The sequence below is a fragment of the Kryptolebias marmoratus genome, linkage group LG6, assembly GCF_001649575.2.
Source record: "Kryptolebias marmoratus isolate JLee-2015 linkage group LG6, ASM164957v2, whole genome shotgun sequence".
Classification (NCBI taxonomy): Eukaryota; Metazoa; Chordata; class Actinopteri; order Cyprinodontiformes; family Rivulidae; genus Kryptolebias; species Kryptolebias marmoratus.
This window is the reverse complement of record NC_051435.1, coordinates 24,240,870-24,257,014: the sequence shown is the minus strand read 5'-3', so window position 1 is coordinate 24,257,014 and position 16,145 is coordinate 24,240,870. Positions and strand designations below refer to the sequence as shown.

The window sequence follows — 16,145 nt, the reverse complement described above, 5'->3', positions numbered from 1 at the left end:
CTGGAGGGAAGTACTCCATCCATCCATCCATCCATCCATCCATCCATCCATCCATCCATCCCTGATTTCTTTCAGAGCCCTCTGTGGTCTTCACCTACTGCTTCCTTTCAGATTTAACTTCGTAGGGCTGCAGGGCCAAATTGGGCAGCAGGATACAGGAGAAACTCACCTGCTGTGGACTGCAGCAGGAAGGTTAAAAAATCTGTGAAAGAGTTAAAAAGAATATGTTCTAATTTTGATTTGTTTAAAATGGGCTTTTAGTATCCACAACTTAAATTAAAAAAAAAATCTGTCAATTATGTGACCAGATTGTAACTAGACTAACATCATATAAAGTTATGGCACTCAATAAATGTATGAGAAACTTAAGAACTTCATGCAGCTTTTCAGTTTTTCCTTTACTCCTGTTACTATAACAGCATTTAACTGTCCTCTCAGTACCAGGAGCAGTAGTTTAAGAAAGAGCTTTCTTGCTCATGTTGCTCTTTTTTATGTAGTTTTTCTGTATTAATCTGCCATAACATTATGACCACTGACAGGTGAAGTATCACTGCTCATCATGTTACAACCTGAGAAACCCTGCATCTTGACACTCACATGAATGTTAGTTGCATTTGACACAATGTTAAACTTTTTTTCAGACCAGTCAGACCCCCACATACCAAGAAATCTGCAGCAGCAGTGATTCTTGGTTAATTGAAATGCTCATGTAACCATTCAAATCCTATTTATATTTATTATTAAGTTTTTTATTAACATTGTTGAGTATTTTGCAAATATTTCAACAAAAACCTAACGTACTAAAGAACCAAAAAGTAGAGTATTTTTTTTCTCTCAAATACCATCCTTTTTGTTTCCTGTTCTATATTAACACTCATGCCCATTAAAAACCAAAACCCTGTTTAGTTTGAGTTTATAATCAGTATTTTCCCAGAATTACATCCAGTGTTGGCATTTAGTTTTTCCAAGTTTAACCAAATTTGTCAGTAAAAATTCAGAACTCATTTGATATGATCCAATGTGTTTTGGCTTTTTATTCATGCATATTTTACCCAAGCTTCACCTGTCACTGTTTACGTTTAACTTATTAGTTTAATTTTCTTTCTATTGCTGAAGGGATGCCATCAAAAGAATTTAAATCAGTGCTGACAGCTTTGACATTGGCGTCAGGCCTGGAAACAGGCAATCAGGCTGGAGTTCAGCCAAGGAGCTCATGTTGAGAGGAGGACACAGCCAGACCAGTAACCCTCTGAGGCTGAAGGCGGAACACAGCAGATGTTAAACTTTACTGCAAAATGACTCTGGAACCCGTTATCAGTTAGAGACACTGCTCTGAATCAGCCTGGGGAGTTGATTTGGCCATGTTCATTCCTGCTTGGCTTTCTACAAAACAGACTAAAGTGTCACAGTGAAACTACAGAGGAGAACTTGTTCAGCAGGACAGTCACATACTTTTAAATCTTACACAAAAAGAGGTGAAGTAATGTAGAATCAGTGTCAGCGTTGCCTAGGTTATCGACTGATAGGCAGGTTGTGCTGACAGAAGTGTGACAGCTGAACAAGTACAGTGAATGCTACAACTCGGCAACCAAAAGTAAAAGCTGAATTTGTTTTTTTTTTTAGTTGTTTTTAAAACATCCAAATAACCTGAAGCCAATCAACACGCCCAACCCACTTGGCCAACCAACCATCAAACCACAGTAACATAACATAACCTAACCAACTGCTACTTCCTCCAAAAAACAAACCTATAAGTTGAAAAACAGAGTACTGACATTATCCTGGATCATCCCCAATTTTTGATGTGGTCACCCCCCCCCACACACACACACTCTCCCACTTTTTTCCTTTTTAAATCTGCATTAGATTTTTTGTCACCAGGCAAGCATCCTATATTCACATCACCTTTATTTGGGAAAGTCTTCAGTTACCCAAACAGTTAACACTTCATAAAGTGTGATTTAACAGTGATATAATGTGGAGGAGAAAGAAGAGCAATGTAGGCAGAGAGAGATTCGTGTCCAGAGGATTGTGTTAAGAGTACGAGAGGTCACAACCCTTGCTTCCTACAGCAAAACAAAGGCAGAGGTGCATTCACACAAACACACAGCCAACACTTTATGTAATTTCACACCATTTCTACACTTTATTCTGTGCTCACGTTGTTTCAACCCAAACAAATAAATACAACATACGCAGGTTTACCAAACCCACATGCATCTAAGAAACACCTCAAAGCTCCGTATTGTCCTCCACTCTGTGAGAGCCTCCAGTTTACCACACAGGGAGAACGGGGCCTGAATAATGGCATGATGTTTCTCAGCCTCATGTGAATTCACACCAGAGCGCTCAGGAACCCGTCGCCTAATGAAACTGGCATAGGGGCCGAGAGAGAGGGAGGTGTGAGTGTCGGAGAGAGAGATAATGGAAATGGGAGAGAGAGAGGGTTGTGTGAAATTGTGATGGATGGAGAGGCAATGATAGAGTGAAGTAAGAGTTCAGTTGAAGTAGTTGGAAGGTGTGTGTGGTGTGAATTTAGTCAAAGGAAAAGACAATGAGAGTGTGTTGTAAATTTTTGCCTGTTAGGGTGTGCATGTGAATGAGGCTTAGGTGATAATTCCCCAAATAAACAAAACTCATTCTGGCCGATTTGTTTTGGATAAGCAGTGTCTGGCATCCAAACACCTAGCACTTGGAAGTGCCAATTTAGCTTTTCGTATGATGCAGCCGATGTTGTATAAATGGCTGCACACATCTGACATTCTGGTAAGTAGCTGCAATAGACAGCGACAGAGAAACCACTGCACAGCAAGATAAGGCTGATGGCGGGTAAAGGCAAGCTAAAAGGAGATAAACAGGAAAGAAAATGAGTATTTGTGTGACTGGAATGCTCAAGAAAAAAAAGGAATTAGACTAAAAAACACAGATGGGTAGAGTATCTGTAAATCGGGGCTTGGATGGAGCGATCAAAGAAAGATTAGCAAAAACACAGGCCGACAGTGATGAATGAGAACAAACAGATGGGTAGGTAGAATAAGGAGGGGCTGATGGAAGGACTGTGTGAGTGATGGAGCAGAAAGAAAATGGAGAATTGAGGGTTTTTTTTTTTCTTCAGGTGTCTTCACAAGGTTATTTCCACAATTACAAGAGTGCAGGATTCCTCAAGGTTAGAGAAACCTTTATGTTTGCTGGAGGAATTCAGCTCCAGATAAAAATTCTGTTTTGTACTTAAAATTGAAATTACAATCTGTCTCAGTTAATAAATGAGATATCAGCAGATCTCTGCAGGGAAGCTCTTACATATGACAAGAAATATTCAGGTAAGCATAGTGGTAGAGGAAGAGATTTTATATGCATACAATACTGCAATTAGCAGTTTATATGAGCTCCAAATGTTTTCTAAATACAAACTATTGTCAACATTTGGTCGAAGTCACAAAGTAGAAGTGCTGTTTTGGTTTTTGTTATTATAAATCCTCTCCTCAGGTTATTTATAGTGACATACACATGCCATCTACTTGATGTATAGTTTTATACGCAGCGTCCCCAGAGATCTTTGAGGTTGTGAGATGATTAATGTGGGAGGAAAGACGAAGAAACAAGGTTGATGCATCGCAGATTCAAAGTGAGCTCTACATTAAGGAGCTGCCACATATACCCTTTACTTAAAGAGGGATCTTGGGTAAAGGTTATAAAGACCTACCATTTTACTTGTTGTAGATGGCTCTTTGATTGACCTCAGTATGGAGAAATAGTTTATTACTGACCATACAAATGAGCTAATGGCTAGTCCAAACCCCACCAAGACTAAAGCAACTGACATCTCAAATATTTCACTGGTTCATCCAAACACTATTCCATAAAACTTTACAATGCAGTCACTTTTTAAATGCACACATGTTTAGATAACATTCTGTGGTTAATTTGAAGTACAAATAGCAGCAGCTAGCTATAGCACTTCTGGTGCAGCCTGTAGTTCTAACTGCAAAGAAAATAATACCATTTCTGCAAGAGTAGCTATGTAATGTGAATTTCACAGCAGTGAAATGTTTTATAAAATAGTTTGTATGAATCGCTCTCAAATTTTTGAGATTAGAGGAGTTTTAATATGGCATCAAACCACTTTGTCCTCGGCCCCGCTCAGACTAACGGTTGACTCGTCAGTCTGGTCAGAAATAAACTCAATTTCTTCAAACTGAGGTACAGCCGGTACACTATTAACATTTCCACAGAACCCAATTTTAAAATGCCTAGATTATCCTTTTAAAGACAATATTTTCTTACCCAGGAACTCCTGACGTGCCTGTCTTTTTTCAATGGTGTCACAATGTCATAAGCGCCTGAAGCATTCCTGTAGGTGGAAGCGACAGACGGGAGGCAAATGGGGATTGTGCAGTTCACACGAGGGGCCTCTGTTCCACCAGCAGTGGAGTCAATCTGTCAAGATCCGTCAGGCCGCCAGGGCATCTCGCTATTATCTCCGCCTGCCTGACTGCAGTGTATTTTTAGAGAGATTTAGTGCTTTCCGTCTATGATGAATATAACAGTGCCATTGCCTGCGTGAAGCCAGATGCTCTCGTTTTGAGTGGAGTTGAAGAAGAGGATGGGATGGTGGACAGGCTCAGGAGTTCAAGTGGTGCACGCAGGAGCTGAGAAGAAACCATGAAGGACTTTAAAGACAATGCTGCTGACTTTTACAAACAAATTATATGAGTAATATATGCACTGATCAGATGAGATCTAGCCTCCTCTATAAACCTTTGTTTTGGGAGAAATCCTTCTTCTGTAACTACTATATTTTTCCTAATACGTTTGATGGATTGTATCTAATTTCAGTTTTATTGTGTGTTAACATTTCAGTGAGTATTTTGTCATTCTCTCCAAGCAATGAGTAAATTTCGGCTAGAAAAACCTCCAAGCCCTCGTTTTTGTACGTAGAAGGTGGGCTGGCGATTTGAATAAATAAATAAATTAATCTAATGTGGTTTGTTTTGACTTTTGTTTTGTGCAGGTAATTCCCAACTGGGAGCATCCATTGTGGACGCTTTAGATACACTGTACATTATGGGTCTGCACGAGGAGTTCAAAGACGGCCAAGAGTGGATCGAACAGAATCTGGACTTCAGTGTGGTGAGTAATCTTTGTCAAAAAGCACTGTGGTTTTAATAAATCACACTGGTATTGGAGTGATATTATTGCTTCTAAAGAGGTGGACACCATGCAGTTTGGTTTCCTGACATACAGGAAGTGCATCTTAAAACTAACCTCCAGAAGTTAGCCAATCAGAAGAAAGTTGAGGCTCTTAAAGAAATAAGAGCAACAGGTGTGATAGGGGGAGTTCAGCACTACATACAACCAGAGAAACTTCACGCTGGTTCTGGCATCTCATTAAAAGCCTGTTACTTTTACTTTTTAACACCTTGAAATAAGAAACTGGTCCGTCTCTAGTTTTAGCATAGGTTTATATACATATTTATACAAAGTTGAAATATCCTTTCTACTTCACCATTTTTTCCCCTCAACATGCACTTTTCATCTGGCTTTCTGGTCTGGTCTTCAGGGTGTGGAATTGGCCAGTCTGTTACCAAAGGCTACATGTTCAAAAGCTTCTTTTAAACTACCTAAATTATATCGAGTTGAACTTCTAAATACAAATTTTCTCGAATGTCTGTAGAAACGACTGCCTTTCCCAGCTCTAATACAGTCACAAGTACATTTTTATGATAATTTTTATAACATGGCTGTTTTATTGCAGCGCGACGTAAGAACAAAAGCACTTTTTTCTAGTTATCACTATTTGTATTTATAACCACCAACTAGGTACGGATAAAGCATTTTTGACAAGTACGAGCATGATACAAGTAAAACTCGTCAGTATCCGTGCTCGTCCTGAAGGAAAATCCTCATTGGGTAACTGACGGTTTTCATGATTCTGTGATTGGCCAGCCACAGAGCGCCCACCCCTCCCTACAAACACAAACGTCTCTGCAGTGAAAGCTATGCAACATACATGGTGCATTTGACAAGACAGCTGAAAACGGCTGGTGTTGCGTCGATCACTGCCTGCACTTCGATCTGGGTTTTTTTGTTTTTACCCTCTGCTTTCTCTAAGTTTGGCTGGTGCAATACCACGCCCACTTCCGGGTTGGGCTCCGCCCACTCTGAGTACAGATACGGATACAGATAATTTAGATGGTTGAGCACATACAGATACAGATAGTGGTGTATTTGCTCATCCCTACCACCAACCTTGATATTGTTTGTTTTTTCAGTTCAGTTTTTCCCTCCTTTCTTTGATCGAATATTTCTTTTCTCTCTTCATCACCTTGTCCACCCTTTTTACCCTTTCAATCCTCTTATTACAAGTTTGTTTTTCTTCCTTATCAGTCTCTTTGTTGATTGTACTGTTCTCCAACAACCCCATCTTCATGTTATGTTACGTTTTTATTGATATTTTTCCTCTTTTTGTTGAGTCCTTGTAATCTTCTTGTAACTTCTTTATGTTCCCTGGACTTTGAATGTCTTCATTTTTCATTCATTTTAAATGAACCTCTATCCATCATCAGTCATCATCTGTCTCTTCTTTTTATCCTCTGCCTATTGTTCTTGTCAAATATTCCTTTTTTTCTTTCGCTTTCTTCTCTTCTCTCTCGGTTCTGTCTGTTCTTCACTTTGGCTCAACACATTCAAACCTAACAAGGCTTCACACAATTCATCCTCCCACCTGGCATATACCTTACTCACTTTGTAATGCCGTTTCTCTTCTTTTTTTCCTCTTATCCATCCTTCCAAATTGAAATCTTGGATTTTTTGTTCCCATTTGGTCATACCTTTTTCTTTTGGCCCAAATATCTGACTTCCAGTCTTGTTAGTCTCCCACTTGAGTAAATCTCAGGGCAGAGAGTAGGAAGACAGAGTGGTTCTGACAGTCTGACACTTGGAAGGCTAATTAGACTCAGAATCACTTAGGTCAAACTTTGGATGGAGGAATGGAGGGTAAAATTAGAGTTTGAACAGTGGAAGTCCAAAGTCAAGCTCAGGTAGAGTTTGTTTTCAATCAAAAAACATGACAACATGACAAACATGACATCTTCCAGGGTTCAAGTTTGAGTTATAAATGAATAACAACAGCGGATTTGACACAAACTCTGCTAGTTTGGTGCTTAAGATCAACAAATACTGTTTGTGAAGCTTCAGGAAATGTAAAATGCTTTAAATTCAGACTGCCAGAGCTTTACGGAAACAAAGGAGTTTATTAAAAGCTGCTGAAATGGAATAGGGCAAGAAAACCAATGAAAAAACAAACTTGAGGACAGTAAAGTTACAGATTACATTTAAATAGGAATACAATTTTACAGTTATTAAACCTATATAGAGCTTAAAGTCACCACATTCATCTGATGATGGTAACATTTGTGTTTGCCCTTTTTTTGTAAACACTAAAAATAACAGCAAGAAACTGAGGGGTGACACTGTTCAACAATGTGTAAATTACTTCATTAACCAAATCAAGTTAACATTGTTTTGAGATACAAAGGTACTGACAAATCAAATCTAATATGAGTGGTTTATGGACAACTCATTAAATCCATCCAAGACATTTAGAACTGGGGATGGGCAGTTTAAGCAAGAAACACTCTTCAAATCCATCATCAGTGTGGAGGGGGTGCATGTAATCTGACCGTAGGGCTGAGCTCACCTGCATCCATGCTTTCCTCTTTATAACACTTTCAAAACAAACTACTATAACAGAAAGATGCTGAGGATGCTCTGAGTTGTTTTTCCTATTTATTTCCTTTCACACGAGGGGTAGATGGTAGATCTTGTCACAAAAAGCACAAAAACTGAAAAAGTACTGTCAGGAAACAACTTGGCATGTCACTACCAGGTGTTGGTGAAAAGAAAGAAAGAAAAAAAAAAGAACAGTTCTGATGGTCACGTTAATTTTTTGAATCTGACCATTTTAACTAGCCTTCAAATATTTGAAAACCACTGCTATTCTCTCTTCACAACACTTACTCTGAGCACGAACCAAATGTGCAACTACTTTGCTTAGAACTTTGGCATTAACTGTAAGAGTCACCACTGTTTGTTAGCAAAATATCTTATGAACCACTGAATATATTTTATTGAAACTCTTTGAAAACAATTAGTAGGTGTACATCTAAAACTGATTAACTTTTGAAGTCAGTCCAATTCAAGATGGCTGCTACAGCTCATAGACCTTAGCCAACACAAAGATTGCTATAACGTTCTCAGATTTACAAATACTGAGCTAAAGTTTGGTATGGTAGTAGCCGAGTCATCCTCAACACATACTTTGAGCACTTGCACATCTAGCGAGATCTTGCAATGTAATGAAATTGAACAGAATGTTGTTTACAAGGTTTGACCAAAATGTCTTAGTTTAAAACTGTGGCAATAAAGATTCTGGGTGTCCTAGGCTTTTAATGTAAAATGTTTCAGTATTAGACAAAACTATGATAATGTATTTATGTTATTAAAGTCTGAGATTTCTATCTTTAGTTTAATTTAACACCAAACTTTGAATTTCAGCTTAACGTCACCAGATAAGGTATTGGTCTCACATCATAGTACAGTTCTCAGGTTTGTACAGTTAGTGTAAAGTAGAAATTAGAAACTTGCATTAACATCACTGTTAAAGTTTTTTTATTTTTGTTTTTTCTGCTTTCAGTGAAAATAAGACAAACTCAAAACTATAACAGGTTAGATTACAGTGGCAAACTACCAAAGAGGATTTTGTAATTACTCATTAGAAAACCTTGCAAGACTTTGTTCAGTGAAGGACCTGAAACCAAAAATATAAGAAATGAGTAGAATAGTAGCATGAATGTTTTTAAATCAAAGTGACTTTTCTAGCAATGTGATTTTTAGAATTCCTGTTGGAGCAGCCAGGGTAATAAAATCTCCTCCAGCAATAAACAATATGAGATTTGTGCTTTATGAAAAAGGTGGGGAATTATAAAATGTTAAACAAATGCAATAATAGTGGCAGCAGTAGGAGGCAACGAGGGGAGGAAAAACATGCATATTTGCTCAAGTTGGGTAATAAAATTGAGAGGCAGGAGAAGAGAGCTGCTTTGATTCCACAGGAGGGAGTGGAGAGAGGAGATTACAGAATAGAGCGGGAGGAGAACAGGAGAGGATGAGCTCCTGTTAACAACCCGGAGGAGGAGGAGGGAGGTGTGTCACCCTGCTTTCATTAATGGCTTGGTTTGTACTTGAATGCATTAGAAGAAGGATTCGGGCATTGCTCTCAGCTGCTGGAATATTTATGAAAGGTTAGGCTAGTTTGGGATGAATTTAAGCAGTATGGTCGCGGCATCTATCTGCCTTTTATGAATCAGGTCATTCCCAAGCTGGTGGGGAGCAGTGTTTATCTACCCTGTGCTGGTCTGGTACCATAATATGCAACAACGTTGTTCCCAAACCTGGTCTTTATGAAAATCAACAATTTGTTCAATGTAAAGAATGCAGATGTACCCAGCTTCTAGTCAGTGCTCTGTGCCTTAAATAAAGCCTCAGTTTGGACTTCCATTAGGAGATTAAAGACATCAGTCTTAGTCAGGTTTATTCACTCATCTGTGTTTTCATGAAAGGACTTTCTCCTTTTATTCTTTGTGCCATTCCTGGTAGTATACTCTTAGTCTTTTATATGTCTCTCAGATTTAAATCAATCTGACTGAAACTCTGGATCTACAGATTATACACTTTAAATGACAGGGGTCGGTATTGGAAAAAAAGAAACCTTGATCAGGACATCTCTAGTTTTGATTATGGCTTTGTCCACAGTACTCCGTTAATCATTAAATGTACATCTACAACTGATGGACTTCTGTCAGTCCAATTGAACCCAATCCATTTTGCAGACACTGAGCTCAAATTTGATGTGGTAGTAGCTGAGAGAGGGAGTCGTTCACAACACATACTCTAAGCAAAATTGTATGAGATTAAGCATTCATGGTCTGCCCAAAACGGTTACAGCTTCATCGTTTTTTATCGTAAGATGATCGCTAATCCTCTGGCATGGAAGGTGGTGGGTGATATGCATTACTTCAAGGAAGACTAGAATTTTTATTTTAAAAAACTGAGATTTCCTGCTGTGCTTGCATGTAAAAATCACATGTAAACTGTTTTTGGTGAGGAAAAATTAGTTTTGAAAATGCATTTGAGAAATGACATAGAAGCTGTGTCACACATTCCCACTATCACTTTATGTCCTAGAAACCAAAGTGACAATGGGGCTGTTTTTACTGATTTTTTTTAAAAATTCTGTCTCACTTTATCTTGATCCTGTCACTATCAAACTATGATTTATAAAGAAAGGGAAAAAACTCTTCAAAAATATATAAAACCATGTAGGTTTTGATTGTTTTTTTCTCCCTTTTATAATAAAGACCTTCATTTATAAACTGCATTTTTATGTTTACTTATCTTATCTTTGTCTAATGTTTAATTTTGTTTGATGATCTGAAACATTTAAGTGTGACAAACAGGCCAAAGAATAAGAAAACAGGAAGGGGGCGAACGCTTTTTCACACCACTGAATCTGCAATATGGCAGACAGGCCCAAAACTTTCAGTTAAAGTTTGTATTACCTTCTCTCTGACCAGGCTGTTAAAGTTATTTGCTTTTTTTTTTAGAGTGCAGATGTTCAACACACACAGCAGTCAATTGGGACCGAAAGCTTTTTAAAAATGAGTCTCAAGTTAAACTTTGTTAGCTTTCACTCCATGCAAAACCAGCAATTGTTTGAACCCTTGAGGGGTAATATCTAAGGTCTTTACTTGTTTGGGTAGAATAAACCATTTCTTATGCTGTTCCCAGTCCACCCTACATCCTCTAACTGCGTAGCTAATGATTGATTAAATATCTGACATGTCAGATTGAGCCGAGCACTGAGTCATTGCTTGACTCTCCAGTGTCCTGATTGGACCCTGACACTGCAGCTTGCCCTCAGATGATGGATGTGTCTGCTGGAGGTCTGCATCCTTCCCCAGGCTCCAAGTTAACAGACTTTATTACCCATCACATTAATCACTCTTGTATAGGCGAGGATTTTGATCAGATGATGCAGCAGCGATTAGGAGACAAATTAACTCTAGCCGTCAAGTTCATTCATAACTAGTTTGATGAGCTGCTTTCCGTTCTGCCGAGGCAGTAGTTTCTTATTTAAACATGGTATTCCAGTTTACTTTGTGAGAACGTCTGCACGAAGAAGCTACGTGTCATTCTGTTATGTTTTTCAGGTTTTTAAAGAGGCTTCGAAAATGGCGTTATGATTACATTCTACGGTTGCCCGTTTAGTTTTCCTGTCACTGCTGAGCTTTTATGGTTTGATAGAGAGAAAGCTGTAATTTTTTACTTAATTAAAAGTGTCCTCTATCTGTCATTCTCCTTCCATTTGTAGCTTTTTACTAAAGGTGATAAACATTTGATAGGGACTTCATCTGCTCTGTTTACTCAGCTTACCTGTTTGCATGGATGATGAGCTATTGCAGAATTTAATATTTTGGCTGAGGTGCAGTGATGAGGTTTTTTCACTTGTCCTTGAACTTGACGGACATTCATCAAATCTTTTAAGTCTGTTCAGTATTTATGAATGAAAGTTAATGGACAACCTGACAAATGGACGTTTGTTACTGAAGGCTATAATAGCAATAATATAGGATATTATCTATAATAGAAGGCTATATGATTTAAAATAATAAATTTGCCCAACACGTGCAGTCGGTGTAACAAAAGGTTTTTCAGGGTTGACGTGTCTCGGCTTGTGTGAGATCGTGACTATACAGTAACCTGAAATTCAGTAGCTCAATATCTCAGTCTGATTGGAACAGGGCCTGTGAATGTGAACAGCAGTTCTTAAGTCTTGCCACAGATTCCCAGTTGGACTTAAGTATGGGCTCCGACTGGGCTTTGATCTAAATCGTTTCATTGCAGCTCTGGATGGATGTTTTGGGTCGTTGTCCCGAGGTAAGATGAACCTCCGTCCCAGTCTCAAGTCTTTCAAGTCTTTTACAACCTCTAACAAGTTCTCTTCCAGAATTGCCTTGTATTTATTTCTGTCTATCTTCACATAAATTCTGACCAGCTTCTCTGTCCCCGCTGAAGAAAAGTGTTCCCACAGCATGATGCTGCTACCAGCATCTTTCAGAGTGGGGATTGTGTGTTCAGAGTGTTGGCGTTCTGTATTTTAATTTCAAAAAAGTTCACTTTTGTTTGTGTCTTCCACATATTTGCCGTGCAACTTCTTTTGGCTTTCTTTCAACAATGGCTTTCTTCTTGCCACTATTCCATAAAGGCCAAGTCTCTGGAGTGTATGACTAATAGTTGTTCCCTTTCAGTCGATTCACTCGGTACAACACATGTACTATGGGATATCACGCCCCCGTGTATCCTGGCTGAAGACACCTTTAATCACGCCTTTAGGCAAATGACGGGATGACGACAAGTGACTGACTTCAGCGGGGACAGAGAAGCTGGTCAGAATTTATGTGAAGATAGATAGAAATAAATACAAGGCAATTCTGAAAGAAAACTTGTTAGAGGTTGTAAAAGACTTGAAAGACTTGAGACTGGGATGGAGGTTCACCTTCCCTCAGGACAACGACCCAAAACATCCATCCAGAGCTGCAATGAAAAATTTAGATCAAAGCCCAGTCGGAGCCCATACTTATGTCCAACTGGGAATCTGTGGCAAGACTTAAGAACTGCTGTTCACAGACACAGATGCTGTTCCAATCAGACTGAAATATTAAGCTACTGTATTTCAACATAATGTTATGCATAACATTAGGAGCATAACAGCTCCTCCAGAGTTACCATGGGGCTTCTCTGCTGCTTCTCAGATTAATGCTCTTCTTGTCCTGTCAGTTCAGGTGGATGGATTAGTCTTGGTAGGGATGCAGTTGTCCCTTTCTCTTTCTGTTTTCAGATAATTGACTAAACAGTTCTCCTTGAGATGAACGCTTTAGATTTTGTTTTATAACCAAGTCCTACTTTATACTTCTCCTCAACTTTTTCCCTGACCTGTCTGGTGTGATCCTTGGTCTTCATCATGCTGTTTGATCACTAATGCTCTGTGACAAACTTCTGAGGTCTTCACAAAACAACTGGATTTATACTGAGATTAAACTACACATGTGGACTCTGTTTACTAATCAGGTGACCTGTGAAGGCAGTTGTTTGCTCTGTGCTTTAGTTTGGGGGGAATCAGAGTTAAAAACAGCAAAAAATCCACGGCACTCTTTTCAAATTTTTATTTTTAAAACCATGTTATTTTTGTTCTACTTCACAAGGATAATCCTCTTTGTGTTGGCCTATCACATAAAATCTATGTAGTGTAGAGTGTTTGAAATATTAACAAAGCATATTTTAAAAGTCAAAATATTAAAATGAAAGGTTTGTTTGTATTGAGAAATAGTTAAGTTTAATGGAGACAAATTGAAAGGGTATGTACGAGTAGGAGTACTGAAAGTTTTTCAGAGATATTTATAGGATTTTTAAAATAGCTGTTCTGTCAGGATCGTATCTTCATTAAAAAAATTAAATCAGAATGTTTGCAACACGTTCACGTTTTTATAATCATGATGTATAATAATTTTAGTAATATATTAATAAATAGAAAGCCTAGCATTTTTTGAAGGAATGCAAATCGTCCACCACCTTTTTGCCAGAGTTTTAAACTGAGATCAATTTATTCTGCAAAGGTACGAAGTTCAAGCTGTTTTGGTCAAGCCTTGTAAAAGATATATGTAACCTCATGTGATATGACGAGATCTCTTGAGCTCTGTCGTTCGTTATCGCCCGTTTGCCCTTGGTGGCAAGCGATAATAAAAGAACAGTTCAGCTATGTGCTCGTTTGTCTCACTATAGATGAAATATGAAATTAGTGGAGTTGAGAGCTGTTCTGCACTGCATTCCCCTCAGACTGTAATCGAAACGATCGACTTGGAGCAGAAATGCATGCGTAATATCTGATGCAAGACTCTGCCGCAAATCCAACCGACAAAATTTTCAGCCATTCTGAGTGTATGTGAAGTCATTTTAACTGAAAGTCTGCTGTACATGCTGGAAGACTCGGGTTGATTTCAGGGGAAAAAAAGGTACACGCTTCTAGAAAATCAGAGGGAAGTGAACTTTGTTTCAGGAGAAATCCACATCTGTTTTTCCAGCGAAGAGGCAAGAATGAAACCTGCTTCAAACAGCCCACAGATCATCAGATGAAGATCTGATGTTCAAATGTAGGACAGATAACCAGACATGAACCATGCTGCTCTGAAAATAAACGTGATAGTTTTGTTCTCTGTTGATTGGAAGAGCATTCTGCTGAAGAATGGGACAGGCCTTAGCAAGAAAACATACTGTATAGATTTATTGTCTTCCAAAAAAAAGTCATAAGCACAAAGAAATGAGCAGATTTCAAGTAGCTGCCCTTAAGATTTTACTGTGATTTTAAAAACCAATTCACATACTCATCTCAGACCAGTGTTGCAGTTTCACAGAGCTGTAGTATCAGAAGGACAACATGACATTTTTCATGTTTTTTTTTTATCACCATGTTTTAGATGTAGCCACTCTTTATCATGAAGTGTCTAATCATATGGTAGACTATTTTTTAACAATTAATTACCAAAAATTAACAAATATTGTTTAAGTTTCAACAAAGCTACAGCCACAAGTGTTCCCGGTAAAGCATTCAGTGCTTTGGTAAAGTTATTAATATTCATTTTGTCAGTGATTTGAAAAAAATCTCTCTTATCTGTGGTTTTGTTGACTACTTTTATTTTTCCCAGGAAGTTCTGCGGCTGCCAGAGCTGCACAGATTGACAGGTTTTAACTAAGGCCGCCATTGTGTTTTGCCAATGCGTCTCTGCAACAGGAGTAGATTAATTTTTTTCTTTTTCATTTTAGAGAAATGTCTTATTTAGGTCATAGTACAGTTATAACATTTTTGATAAACTCCCATCTCACTTCTGCTGCTGATGTTTGGAGTGGAGATGCTAACGTTAGCTCTCTTCCTGTTTTGATACGACTCTGATTGGTCAGGTTATAACAAATTGTCTTGCTTCGAATAAATCATGTGGTGATAAACCTTTTTTGTTTGTTTGTTTTTATTTTTGTGAAATTTTTGGAAAGTAAATATTAGATGTACATCTACAAATGATTAGTTTTTGGAGTCAGCCAATTTGAAGATTTAGCAGTTGCAAAGTTTGGGATGACAGCTACTACTAAATCATGTTTTAGCCTGATATCTTGGTTATAGCCCTTTTTGTGTTTGCTGGGATGGCTCAGCTCTGGCGGCTGTCTTGAGTTGGGTTGACTCCAAAAGTTAATTAGTTGTAGGTGAACAATCAGTGATTACTTTAAGTTTCATTAAAATCTGTCAGTGGTTAATGAGATATTTAACAAACAAAGAACAGGCATGCAAATATTATTACTTTGGCAGCAGGTTATAATGATTAGTTCATTTAACTTTTTGAATTTTTTCTGTCTGTTACGAACATGTAAACAAACTCCCAAGTGAAATTGTACAGCTATTGCTGATTGTTTTATATCAGAAATAATATCCAAAAATATAGATACTCAGAGACTGTAACTTAGTAACTTATGGCTCATTGCTGTGATGGCACAAAGTTTTCATTTGACTGAAACCATTTTGGGTTATGTGCTGCCGTAATCTTTTGCTTATACAGACAGCTTACTTAAATATCCAGTTTAACAAAGGAGAATATCTGTATTTCTATTACCAATGTTGGGGTACTGTCTTTGGGGCACTGAGCTGTTCTAAAATCATATTTGAAAGGTTATAATGATGTACCAGTCCCTCCAGGATTTCGCAGGCATTTTTTGTGATTGTTGCGGGCTAAAATGCCTGATTTTGCGGGGCGTTTTCCTAAAAGTTGCAATGAAAAGTTGCGATTTTTGTTTTTACTAAAATCAATAAAAAACCATAACTTTTAATATATACATCAAAAATACTTGTTTTGTAAGATAATTGCCAACAAACATTGACATTATCAAAAGGTGCTTTATTTGAGAACTTTGATAGCTTCTAAACTGACATTCATGACCATTTCTGGATTGTCCCTGGTCTGCAGCTCTCCTCACATGTTTTGCAG

At 38.1% G+C, this 16,145-nt stretch overlaps 1 protein-coding gene across 2 annotated transcripts in view; it reads left to right on the top strand.

Annotated features, from left to right (window-relative positions):
* The window catches only part of man1a2 (mannosidase, alpha, class 1A, member 2), a 132,038-nt gene that overhangs the window by 52,442 nt on the left and 63,451 nt on the right, over nt 1-16,145 (top strand). For both annotated transcript variants that reach the window (XM_017436035.3, XM_037976071.1), the window contains exon 5: nt 5,012-5,130. In XM_017436035.3, coding sequence (XP_017291524.1) covers nt 5,012-5,130 — 119 coding nt within the window. The remainder of the gene's footprint in view (nt 1-5,011; nt 5,131-16,145) is intronic.